We start from the raw sequence: 13,578 nt of genomic DNA on the forward strand, positions 1-13,578 counted from the left end.
CCTTTCTGGCTCTGGTACTGCTGTATGGAAACTCTTCCTCTCCCATCATGGGCCACAGTCAGGTCTGTGCGCCTAACAACACTTTTCTGGCTTGTGATCAAGGTGTATACATCTGCATCACCCCGCACAATCAATCATGCATGCTTGTCAGTCTCTTACCCGATCTTTCAATCCTCCCCAGGAGTGATGCCCCACTCATATGGAGACTTCCTAGCCGCCCTCGACGCTCCCCCGCAGCCATCCCCCTTATCGTGGGTCTGCCGGCTGCATCAGGTGTTGTCCTCAGTGCCACTGGCATTGGGATGTCTCAGGTTCAGTACCAGGGGCTAACTCAACAACTCACGGCGGACTTTTCTGCCCTCACTCAGCCCTGGCCCTGCAATGCCAACTCAATTCACTGGCCTCAGTGGTCCTCCAAAACAGGTGCAGGCTCGAATTACAGCCCTGCAGGGGGGGCTCTGCCTCTTCTTACAGGAGGAATGTTGTTTTTATGCTAATGAGTCGGGGATGGTCCAAGAAACTCTGACCCAATTACAGGAATGAGTAAATCACCTGTGGGAAGCACTCCAGCAGACCACTTGGTGGGATTCCCTCTCACAATGGTTCCCTTGGTTCGCCCACCTCATCGGCCCCCTCCTATTGCTTCTCCTTATAGTAGCATTTGTTCCTTGTATTCTTAATGCCCCTACTAGGTTTATCACTACTCAAATTGCTAAGATCAGACTCCAGTTGCTCCTTACTCACTATCGCCCCTTAGAAGACGAAGATGATGCCCTCTAAACTAGGTGTTTAAAGGGGCATCAAAGGGCGGAATGATAAGGAAAAATCTGTGTCCTAAGATGGCTGACCGAGCCAGCAAGCGAGTCCCAGCCCCTGCCCCGGGGCTCTTCCGGGTTCTTCTCTCTGCCCTGCTTCCCACATGCACCAAAGTGCCAAGTATGCAGAAGTAGAAGTGTATAAATTACCCCGTTTGTTTGTGCTCAGGGCTCAGACCTTTGGAGATCATTCTCCTTGGAGCCCGCCGGCGTTAAATAAACCTCCCATCCTCCAAGATCTCCGGGTGCCACTTGGTTCTTCCATCGGGCGATCCAGTCCAGGTTCCGTAACAGTAGTAGCCAGCCCCTGACAAGGCTCCCAATGTCTTCCACCTCCTGGTATTCGTGTCTTTGTGTAGTCCCTCCTATTGTATCAGGGTTGGTCTGTGTGACCAATCAATTAACAGCAGAAGTGATGATTTGTCCCTTTCAAGGCTCAGTTAAAGCTGGAAAGAGAACTTTCCAGGGGCTGCTATTTCTTCTCCTTCTAGGGGACAGAAAGCCCAATGAATCCCCACTCTAATCACCAGGCCGGGGTGGAATGGCCAGCCCCAGTGCACATAGGCATCTCAGGTAAAATGTGATGGATTCATTCTTTGGAAAGATATCTAGGGGTTCAGGAAGTGTGAGCTTTTTTTCTGAATTTGCCTTTGGTGTCTGACTATGTTCTTCACCATCAACATTTGTGGAATTATTGTTCCTTTCAATTACCATGCAAACTTCCAAAGGGGGGAAGACGCATGCATGCAGGCAGTCATTTGGGTACAGGTGGAAAATATTAAATCTCTAATTTTATTTATGTAAGCAGTCTGCTTCACAGAGATGACTTGTGAGATGTAATCAGAAACGACTATACTTCGTTCTTCTACTCTCCCTTTAACTCTTCTCAGGGGGCTGGCATTTCCTGTGCCCCGGGCCAAAGCCCTCTGCAGGCTCATGACTTTTCTGGGCACCCAGGTAATTCAAAGTTCTATGGTCCTGTTTCACAAACTGCAGCCTCAATGTCTAAGGTACAACGTAAGTACAAGTGAGCAAAGGAAAAGGGCAGAACTGATGCTTCTGTTCCAAGATAAGGTGGCCACACTGATTTAACAAACAAAATGAAACAATGATGATCCAATCAAATCTGACAGGAAGGTAGCCCCTTGCCATGCAAAGCAAAATTATGAAGATGGCTATTTAAAATTCAGGATTTATATTCACAATCATTGACAATGACCCTCTCAATGTATCTTGCACCATGAGATATTAATTACATTAGCACACAGTAGAGAATTTATAAACAAGCAAAAAAAAAAAAAAAAACCCACCACATTTATTGAGGATGTGCCCCCCCAATTTTTATTGATATTGGTTGGCAATTAAAAAACGAGACTCCTGCTTTATGTTTCCATGCGAGCCTCACTGCTTCCAGAAAGATGCCCACAGACTTCTCGATTGAACTCCTACAGCATTTGTGGACAGGTCCACCTCAATATAATTTCATTATTCAGTCTCCCACTCTGATCTCTCGTGGTTTCATTTTATGAACCACGGAGTTCATAAAATGAACTTCCCAAGGACAAGCCAACATCCATGCTGCTTGCCACCCACGAAAGTGGCCTGATAATACCACAGAGGTGTATTAATGCCTGCCAGGAGTTCCACTTCCTTTTGGCCTAGAGTTGGGGAATTATAAAGTTATCCTAGCCCAAGAAAGACAAGGGGTGGAGAGTGGGCAGGGGGAGGAGAAGGAAAAAATTTTTTAAAGCTCAAAAGAATCTGGAAGATTTGCTCTATTCAACTCCTTAAAGAGCAGAAATAAAAGCCAAAGCTATCACAAAATATCACTTAATTTCTAATTTTATATTATTCTAGTTCAATGATTCTTCTTGGACATAAAGAGGAAGCATGTGAGGACTGAGAAATTGTGAAATTCTGGGAATCCAAGCTCTCTTGGACAAAGCAATAACCTCAGGTTTTTTCCTTCCCACCATCCCTCCTTCCTTTGTTCCATCCTCCCTCCCCTCCCTTCTTGGATTCCCCTTCCCATCCACTGAGGCCCTATGGTCGTTTGTCCGGAGCTGGGTGCTGTGAGAGAGTTCAAGGAAGAGTAGGTATGCCCAAGAAAAGCTTGCCACTTTAACCCCTTTGGGAACAGAGAGATTGAAGGAAACAAATGCGAACCAACTGGACGGGCAAGAAGTATATGCAGTTGATTCTCCTTATTTGCAGCAATGACGCTCTATAAAGTCGTTGTGAATACTGAGTTAGTTATTGAAGCCTGAACCATCGCTCCCAGGGGAAACACAGTAGGGTTCTGCGAACTTTTGGTTGCATTTTCCAATCAATACATGACCTTGTTTTATGTGTGTTTCTGTCAAAGTACCTTATTTAATATACAGTTGATTCATTACCATCACACTCATCGCCCACTGCACTCTGAGTCACGCCTGAACGAAGCTTATCTAACACGTGTTTGCTCTCCATGCGGCAAATCATAGCCTTCCTGTGCTTAGGAACATGAGACAGCAATTGAGCGTTTGCTTGGAGGACATTTTAAACAGTGAAATGACCGACAGAAAGCACAAAAATGTGAAAAACATGACATTAAACAGACCACAAAAAGGACACTCATTTATAGTATAAGAGGTGGAAAAAAGAAGGCTCAGCTTTGCCTAGTTCAAGCCCAGCTGAGAACGTTGAGCCTCAGGCAACTCAAATTCTTCACTGCTCTGTGTGTGTCCACAAGTAACCACGAAAGGGCTACAAGTATTGATTTGGGGGTAACAAATACATTTTAGTGAATGGACAAACTCACGAATATGAAATCTGCAAACAATGAGGGTTGACTGTGTGTGTGTTTGTGTGTGTGTGTATGAGTGTAAAGTTCCCATTCAGAAAAATGAAGGACCAGCAGGGGAAGGACAATACATGGGGGGAAATCTTTCCGGAGAACGGGGCAGCGAACAGAGTGGGGGAGTGAGCAGGGAGCGCCTTCCAGCCCTGTGACCTAGGGGAGCCCGGTAAGGTGCATCTGTGGGAAAGGAGTAGAGTCTGGCTGGAGAAGAAGCTGTGTTGGAGGCCAGGAAGGGAGGCAGGGTGCGAGGTAAGGGGAAGTGCATGGCTCAGCTTGAGAAACACTAAAACACACATCTGTGGGAGAAGGTGAAGAGCAAGTCAAGTATGTGAGTCTCTTACATGGGTTTGCTCAACTGCAGATACCAAGTATAAGAGGCCTATTATAAGAAATGACAAAATACTAGTTAATTCCTCAAACACAAATTTGTAGATGAGAAGACTGTTCAGAGGAAAGCCTTTGAGGTTGGTCTTCGCTGCAAACCTACTTCATAAGCTAATAGCAATAACCTGCTCTGTTGGCAAACAAGAGAAATTGGGCTCCAAGCCAGCCAACCCGAGACAGAAATACGGCTTTTGAAAACAGTAATGACACTTGCCAAGCCCCACTCATGCTTTAAGCCATCAGAACAAAAGGTGTAAGTACCTGCTCTGATGAAACACCACTGGCTACTTAGCAGGAAAAATGTAAGTCGAGCTGGAATCTCTGATTCAGAAAAAAGCCCAGTACAGCTGAACCTTATAATCAGGTACAACTAGAAAAGAAACAGTAGTGACTGAGAGGGAAAAAAAAAAAAAAAAGGATGATCTAGATCAGCATTTGTGAAGATTGTTTTTTCTTGTAACTTGAAAACAGCTTCCCAGACGTGTTCTGGAAGGTGCACAGCAGCAGCATTCGTGATAACTCAGAACCAAAAACTCCCCTAGTGTCCATCCACAGTAGAATGGATGCATATATCTGGTCTATCCACACATGTAATGCTACACAGCAATGAAAATGCATAAGCTAGAACAATACACAACAATATAAAGGAATCTCACAAACATATAAGCTACAATATCCAGGCATGAGAGCACCCACTATACATTTCTGTTTAAATAAAGGAAATATACCTAGCAAAACACATAGGAGTACTGTGTTGTTGGAAGTCAGGCAGCGACTGCCGCTGGGGGCAAGGTTCACAGAGAATAGAAGGGAATTGGAGGGGGCCATCTAGTGGGGTGGTGGTAATAATGCTCTGTATCTTATCTGGGTACTGATTGCACTGGCGTGTGTTCAGTTTATAAAGCTCAGTGAGCTATACACTTATGATGAATGCCCTTTTATGAGTGGATAGTATGCTTCCATAAAGAGGTCTGTAAAGTGTTTCCCATTAGCAAGAGGACGGTAAAGGGTATTTTCTGTTGCAAGCAAACACACTGCCTGGTGACATGAGAGGACAGGGAAGAGTTCACAAGGCAGCTTTCTCTTAGCCCCAAAGGCAACAAAGAGTAAAGCACTGAATAAAAGGATCCCTGGGGTCTCCTGGGAAATCTCATTTACTCATTTATACCTCTGTTTATCCATCCAATGAACATGCTCAGAGAGGGAAAAATACGCCATCTGGAAATTCAGGACACCCCATCTCATCGGGGAGAAGGACAAATAAACCGACATTTATGTGGCGTGGTAGGTGCTGTGTTGGAGTTGATGAAGCATGACAGGAGCACTGATTTGAGGATCCAGGGCCAGAACTCCAAGAGGAGTACTGACATGTTTGATAAATTCTTGAACTGAATTTCTTCCAATCCCAAAAGTATCCTTTCAGCCTCTAAGGCAGTGGTTTCATTTAATATGCACACTGATCACTGGGAGTATCTTATTAAGATGCAGATTCTGATCCAGCAGGCCACACATGGGGCCTGAGATCTGTGTTTCTGATGAGGCTTTTAGGAGACACTAATGCTGCTGGTCTTGGAACTGTACATGGTGTGAGAGAGAGAGAAGGTCACGTGACCAGTAGTCCCACCCAGCATGGCTTGATAATCCATCCTGCTCAGGCTAGTCCCTCCTGTGGGCACAAGCAGAGACACAAACAGCAAATCTGTGTGGGAGGCTCTCAGACCCAGTCTGCTCTCAGTCAGGATAGGGGTCGGAGAGGGGGGAGACAGCGGTGGGGGGCGGGGGGAGGAGTGAAGGCAGGTGGAGAGAGTCCCTTACGCTATTTTACTAAATTGGAAGAACTCTGCCTTGTGCTTCTTTCATTTCTGGCCTCCCCAGCTGCCCAAACCTTTTCTTGGCATGAACAGACTAGAGATATGCTTAGTAAGTATACAATTCTTGCACAAACAAAAACAAATTTAACAGAAAAATGGAGAAACCGGTCAGGGCTGTTTCAACCATTTTGTGAGCTAAACATGAAAAAAAAAAAGGAACTAAAATAACTTCTTCTACTTTCTCACGCATTGGAAGGAGAACATGAAGGGCATCACATACACCTCTGTTCTGTTAGGACAAGAGACTCGACTAGACTCCTGCCCAGACTGGAGGGTGGGGAGACAGAGTCCTGGGAGGGAAAAGGAGAACTCTCTCCAGGAAAGATGGGGGCTGGATGGGGATTAAGGCTTAAGGAAGAGCACGAGAGAGCTGAGATCTTGCAGAAGGTGCTTTCAGCTTGACTGAAACCTGGCGTGTGTAGGTGATCCTTGCAGAGCTAGATAGAAATGGGAAGTCACGTGTTAATGCACCTATTGCAATTTCTCAATTTTCCTAAATATAAATATATTTCAAAAACAGATGTTGCAAACTCTCTTTAGAAGTCTATTTTGGCATGATCTGCTTATTTCCCATGTCTTGGTTACTTCTCATTTCCCAGGTCTTCCTAAAAAACTCTTGCTAACAAAACAAGAAAGAATAGATATTGAAATTATCAAAATAGACAAAATAAAAACCAATAGAAATAATACCGGCAAACACGTAATAGATGATCATGATACCAAGCACAATGCTAAGCACCTCACATACATTATCTCATCTCATCCTTTTAACAACCCCATGAGACACAGGTATCTCAGTTATTCACCCAAAAGGATTGAGACTTTGGGGGGTTTAGTAACTTTTCCAGGTAAGCAGTCAAGCTGGAATACTTCCTGTTCAAATGGCTCTGTAAGTATATGTACTACTTCTTTTTATAAAACTTTATATGTCACTTTTTTCATCCTTAATAAAGTCTCCTTTTGCATATAAGCTCTGATATTATTCTTATTTTATAGAAACAATGGAAAACTTTATTTGTTAAACTTTCCCAATTCACCATTGGATACGAAGAACACTTCTATTGTTTGTGAATTGCTATTTTTGTATGCTCTATATTTGGGTGTCAGTGGAATCTTAGAAAATAATTGCTACTGTATATCTGTCTTTTGATTAATCTATTAATCAATTTGAGGCATTCATTTGCAGTTGCCTGTGACTATCTTCTTGAACACATTGGCATAAACTCTGTGGGCTCCTGGTAATCGATAATGGAAGACAATGATATTGACATTCTTTTATTCAGACAAACAAATTATCCTTCCTCCATAAGGAAAATCATTTGATTATGTGTTCTTTGACTAAATCAATTCTGTTGCATCATGTTTGTCACCCTTGATTTTGTAACGCCTAGAATATTTTTAGGCCTCAAAAAATGTATGCAAATGTCAACCGTGTCATGGATTCTTAGGCCCCATAAAATTCAGACTTTTGCAAGTATAAGATATTGGATTTCATGGTTTGGCATGTTTTTATTTTATTTTGTTTTCCTTTGCCTTGCTGGGGCCAACACCAGGACACCCCCATACATAGCATCTTTTTCTTTTAACTGGAGCCAAATTTAATTGTTAGATCATTTTGATACAGAATGGAGCTATGCAGCTCTGGCCAATGCTCAAGTCATCAACTATCTCCCACACTTCTTAAATCTTTATTTTTCTCTTCTCTAGAAATCCTTTCACCTCTATATCTAAACATGCTAAAGGTTCTCTTTCCCTAAAAAAAAATAAAGAACACTTTCTCAATGCCATATGCCTCTCTATTCCTCTTTTGTCTTCCTTTCTCACACTGGCTCTTGACAGAGCAGCCTATGTTCTATTTCCCTCTTCTCTTTCATTGCTCAAGCTATTGCCTACTGGAAGGCATCCACCTTCCACTAAACTGCAAAACTCAACAAAACCACAATCCTCCCTACATCCACCCATTGCTAAATCCAAAGGAGGCTCCTTATTTTAATGGTCCTCCCTACATTAAACATTGCTGGTTGGCTCTTCCTAATTTATTTCATGAGTTTTTCTTACTCTACTCCCCCCTTTTCAAAAACTTCAGCGTTATTGAGGTATAATCAACAAAACTGTAAGATCTTTAAAGTGTACATTGTGGTGATTTGATATATGCCTACGTTGTGAAAGGACTGCCTCCATTTTTTAAACTTTTTTTGTTAAAACCTCGTGTTCTCCCAGCTTTCAACCTGTTTTCACTGCTCTTCTCTTTACACGTGCTACTTGGGCTGAGCTTATCCACTGTCATAACTTTACATACCACATTACTTGACCTTCTCATATCTACCATAAACTTCCTCAGAGCTATGGACTTAAACATCAGTGATTCACAGACATCTCCACTAGAGTCCCATATGCTCTCAAACTCCTAGGTCCAAAATTAAACTTACATCATCCCCACGTAAATCTGTCCTCTTCATATGGTCTCTATCTCTGGTTAATGATTGCTCACACGCAGAAGCCAAAAATCTGAGGATCATCTTAGGCTTCTTCTTAATCTGTGAATCCACTTGTCACTTAAGTATTCCTTCCATTTCCCCCTTTCTCTCTATCTTTACTTATTCCTTACGTGAGGCCCCCACATCTTCTTCCTGGACTATTTGAATAGTTTCCTAACTCACCTGCCTCTGGTTTTGATAACTCCTATCCATTCTCTGAATAACTACCAGTGTTCTCTGGATGACATGAATCTGACCATGTCCCTCACGTGTTTACAATTCTTCAATGGGCCCCCACCCATTCATGAATTCAGGATTAAAGATCCAGCTGTTTAAAGTCCTCTGAGACCTGTCCCCTTCCAGTTTCTCCAGTTTCAACTCTGAGGTCCCATCCCCAAAGAAATCATCCTTCAACCTTTCCTCACCTTCTGAAAGGGCCCCAGAGCTGAGCTAGATGTCCCAGCTCTGCATTCCAATCTTGCTGCCCACACATACTCCTATCACAGAATTCTCTCATTACAGTATATTGAAATGACCTTCCTAAGTTTCTGAAATGGGAATGTTGGCTTATTCAGTTTTTGCTCTTCAGGGCCTGGAAATGTACATAATAAGCACTAAAGAAAAATTTGTTGAACTGACAACAATTTAGCGTGTGTTGGGTTGCCAACATGGCAAGCCAGAAACGAAACAACTCTTAAAATGTAAAGCTACAGCTAATTTGACATTATTTCTTTCGTATTAACTTTTAAAATGTTTGGAGAAGTATTTTCATCGTGGTGGTTGTATTCCGATTTAAAAAAAAAAAGAAAAGAAAACCAAAAAGTAGACTTTTTTGTGCCTCCCCGTCGGGGAATCGAACCCCGGTCTCCCGCGTGACAGGCGGGGATACTCACCACTATACTAACGAGGAATCGCACGCAAGCAGCTCTTCCGACAAGACTCTTATTGCTTATCACCCTGCTCCGTCCTTATTATTGGCTACTGCCAATAGGTTTGACATTCTGCCATTGCAACTTCCACCGAAGTTGAACGAAACTAAAATGGAAGCACTCGATTGTTCTCCCCGTTGCACTTCTGATCATTTCCGTCCGCTCGCGGTCCTCCAGCTGGCCCCTCTTCCTCCTCCTCCCCTTTCAGGAATGCTCCCGGTCCTCTCAGCACCTCTCCACACACACACTCCCAGGGAGCAAAGCGCAAGCCTTGTCGCGCTGCACCACGGGACTTGTAGTTCCATCCACGCTACACCTCACTCTTCTCTCACTTTAAGAAACTTCCCTTCCCGGCGGGCGCCACGAGCCTCTCTTGCTCTTCTTTACCTCCCTCTCTCTCTCCTCTACCTCTCAGTCGAGTAGTCTGGCTGTTGGGTTTTCGGTTGCGGATCGTCGTGCGGAGAGACTCTCCAGAGCCATGCCCGAGGTAGTGGATACGTGCTCCTTGGCCTCTCCGGCTTCGATCTGCCGAACCAAGCACCTGCACCTGCGCTGCAGCGTCGACTTTACCCGCCGGGTGCTGACCGGCACCGCCGCCCTCACGGTGCAGTCTCAGGAGGACAATCTGCGAAGCCTGGTACGGTGGGACGCGCGCCCAGTGCCTGCCTTCCCCGGCCGCCCGCTTCTCGTCCCTCACCCCGCTGCTGCCCCTTCCCAGCCCCACGTTCGGGTCTGCCCCGTGCATGCCTCGGTGCCCCTCCACAGCCCGCAACTCATTATTCCTCACCTCCCTTTCAGCCCTCACTCATTTCTCAGCCTTCCGTTCCTCGCCCCCCACTCACCCTGTATCACCTCCTCCCAATCCCACTTCTGTCTCTGCATCCCTCCGTCACCCGCTACATATATATACCTCAGTGTCTCCTCCTGCACCCCACTCCCCAGACGCCCCTCCCCAGTCCCTAGCACATCCTAGCACCGCATCCACGTCCTGCTCTCATCCTGCGTTCAGGCTTCGTTTTAGCCCGAATCCTCCCTCCCCGCTATCCTACTTCCCAGCGCTAAGCCCCCTGTGGCCTCCCCATTTCCTCGGCCTGCAGCCCAGAACTCCCTCCTCAGGCCCCAAATTTCTTCCAATCCCCAGCGCACCTTCCTCAGGCCATAGTCTCATCTAAGTCTCAGACCCTCTGCCCTGCCGATGTTGATCCGACCCTTTCCTCCCAGGCACCTTATTTCAGCCCGCACTTCTGCAGGATAGGACCCGTCGACCCACGGGAGTCTTCCCTCAGTCCCTCTACCAGTCATTCTCAAACCCCGTAGGTTTGAGACCCCTCCCTACCCCCTGCTTGGATACTTCCAGTCTCAGCTAACTCTAGATACAGCTCTTTTTCTCCAGGGTCATGATTCTTACCACCCTTCTCTTCAAATAATGTAATGACGGGTGGATCATTCAGGCTTTCTAAGCATATCTCAGTACAATGTATTATAGTTGGTTCCAAGGAGCGAGGAATTAATTGCGCTTCGTAGAAAGTAATATACTTCTACAACATCGCTAAGCCACTTCAGTAATGAAGAACTTGTTTAGATTTATGGAATGTTATTAAATTATTTTATCTGTACAACATAACCTGTTTTCAGTGTTCTTACTCAAAGTGATAGTATTTGGATTGTACCTCTCACCTGAAAAATTTCATAGGTGAGCATTTTGGAAATAAGAGGGACAAGAAAAGACCAGCGACAGTGTATTGTGCATAGAGTATTGTGATATCTACTTAAGAACGACATTAAGCAACCTGATCACTGAATGTTGTAGGCTTGATGGTGGGAAATCAGTGGGGTCAATTAATTGGGCATAATAATAAATTTAGATAAGAATTGATGGTTCTCATGACTCCTGTTTGTGTCATAGGAGTATATTTTGAGTTCATTAATGTGAACTAATAGAGCAGGTAACCTACTCTTTGTCCTTTAACATCTTGCTAGACTAATTCTGATTTGAAAAGTAGGTCGACTCCCCTATGTATTGATATTTAGTCACCAAAAGTACTACAGGAAGAAAATAAGGTATTACAAGCAAGAAGATAACTACGTCCCTGTAGGTTGTACTTTGGTCTGCTTGAAGTACCATGCTATCTTTTATTGCAGGCAGCTTAGCCCTGGCAGGATTGGCTAAAGTCCCGTCTCAATGAGATTTCCCTTTTTATTAAAAGAAAGTAGATTTTGATAGTTTATCACTACTTACTATGACCTTGCACTCTCACCTATTTTGTACAAATAAAGGTTGACCTCTGATCCTTGAGGAAGCAAGAGACAGAATGCCTAAATTTTGAAAAGAATGTACCTTCAATGTTCCAACCTCAAAGCTGCCCGTTGTTTTTGCACTCCCCAAATCTGACAGGAGACTTTTAAATCATGATGTCTGGTTGGCATGTCTGTTTAGTAAATTGGAGCCTAGCATGATAATAATGTTAGATTTTATACAAGGAAGGCTACTTGTGGTGAAATCTGTTTATAATTGTTTGCTTATATATAGTGGCAACTTGAGGCCAAGAGTTCGGTTTTGCTTCTTCAAACTCAGCTTCTTTCCTCCACTAGATTACAGTCTCTTGAAGGTAGGGCTATGTTTCATGGCTCTTTGTATCATGTTCTTAGTATAGCACCTGCCATGTAGACACTCAAAAGTTTGATGAACTGATGGGTGAATTCAGTTTGAGTGCAGTGCCTAAGCCTTATATGGGCTGCACTAGTCATAGTGCTAACTGTATCTTGGAGGTGAGAGGACCCGGTGGCTGTGCTTGCTGAGGACATCAAGTGTCCTTGCTCTCTCCATTCTTGGAGTCCTTGATGCTGGGGAATGTTGAAGGAGCTCTACTAGGACTAAATCCCAGCTTTTCTAAAAATCCTTTTGAAGTTTTGGGTTATTTGTGCTCAAGTTCAGTGTTCATTTGTGATAACTTCCAAGCATTTGTTTCTTTTATTGAAATTTTCACCTTTTTTAGGTGTTCTGTCAGCTGGTGACTCAAAGAGGTTTTAATGTCTTGGCCAAGATCATATACTAGTAAGTGGCAGAAGCCAGGAAGTGAACACAGATCTTAACGACTGCAAACCCTTGGGTCTTCACTAAGTAAATGGCTGAGCTGGGAACCAAATCAAGGTGTTGTTTTGGTTTGGGTTTTAACAATAACCCCATTTTTTTTTTCATTATGGCACCCTGCACATAACAAGTAGAAAATGTAGATAGAGACATAATACTGAGGCCTAAAGCTTTTTAATTTAAGCGATGTGTTGTCACAGAAAGAATTTGAGTCCACTTAAAACAACATATACGGTATAATAAAATTAAAAACAATTTAAGAATTTGGAGGAAGAGAGAATAAGGATAGAGAAAATCAAACACATGGCGTAAGGCCCTAGGAAAAAAGAAGTGGGTTGTGAGGTTTACGGGGAGCTTCCCAGCAGCCTGTGCAAAAAGGGAATTAGTTATAACATGGCAATTAGCCAGCTGCTTAGAAGTAGAACTGTTTTTTGGGGTGTTATTCAATGAGGATACTGTGAGATATAGTAAATTATATCCCTAATAACTTCCTACTGTTGGTAGGTCTGTTTCTTATAACTACATATGGTATCTCAGCCTTATATATATAGTGGGTGTTCGGTAAAACTTTGTTAAAAAGTACTAGTTCCAACTTTCAACCACCCAGTTTCCTTTTTTTTTTCTATTACTCTTTTTGATCAATTGTTTAACAACATTTATTAGTGAAATTTGAAGGGGAATTTCTTAAGTAATTTGAGAATGATATTTGAGGTTAAGACTTGGCAATATATGGCTTAAACACTGCATTTTCTCTTTTCTCTTGGCTCAGGACTTGCTTCATGCATTAATTGATACCTACGATTTTTTCAGGCACTGTGCTAAACTCTGGGAATGCAAGCCTAAGTAACATTCTGTGTCTTCTTAGGAACCCTCAATCTAGTAGAAAACATACCATTCTAATGTGGTACAGTAAATGCTATAGGAGAGATGTGGACTGACTATTATAATAAGTACAGAGGATATGAAAAAGATTTCAAAAAATAGTCATGACAATAATCTGGCTCTTCTGATTCTGATTAGATTTGAGAAGTTTAGGCAATACAGATAATCAAATATGTCCCTCTGGGAAATGAGCCAGTTGATTCATCCTTACGGTTGTAAAAGCAGTATAAACACGAGTAGTTATAGACATAGATATTCTAATCAAGTTTTTAAAATAAGTCAGATAGCCA

General features: G+C 43.3%; 1 protein-coding gene and 1 non-coding gene across 3 annotated transcripts in view; one reads left to right on the top strand and one right to left on the bottom strand.

The window, feature by feature from the left end:
• Positions 1 to 9,224: 9,224 nt before the first annotated feature.
• On the bottom strand, positions 9,225 to 9,296 carry TRNAD-GUC (transfer RNA aspartic acid (anticodon GUC)). Its single transcript has one exon. It is a non-coding gene; the product is annotated as a tRNA-Asp (tRNA).
• Positions 9,297 to 9,666: 370 nt separating this feature from the next.
• Positions 9,667 to 13,578, top strand: part of LTA4H (leukotriene A4 hydrolase) — a 33,150-nt gene continuing 29,238 nt past the window's right edge. Inside the window, exon 1 of one of the 2 annotated variants that reach the window (XM_045872817.2) lies at positions 9,667 to 9,952. In XM_045872817.2, coding sequence (XP_045728773.1) covers positions 9,794 to 9,952 — 159 coding nt within the window. In that variant the 5' untranslated portion in view covers positions 9,667 to 9,793. The remainder of the gene's footprint in view (positions 9,953 to 13,578) is intronic. The other variant, XM_064590765.1, reaches the window with a different exon arrangement.

This window comes from Mirounga angustirostris, unplaced genomic scaffold (assembly GCF_029215605.1).
Source record: "Mirounga angustirostris isolate CCGP_5_RB_7025 unplaced genomic scaffold, mMirAng1.0.hap1 SCAF_5, whole genome shotgun sequence".
In the NCBI taxonomy this organism is placed as follows: Eukaryota; Metazoa; Chordata; class Mammalia; order Carnivora; family Phocidae; genus Mirounga; species Mirounga angustirostris.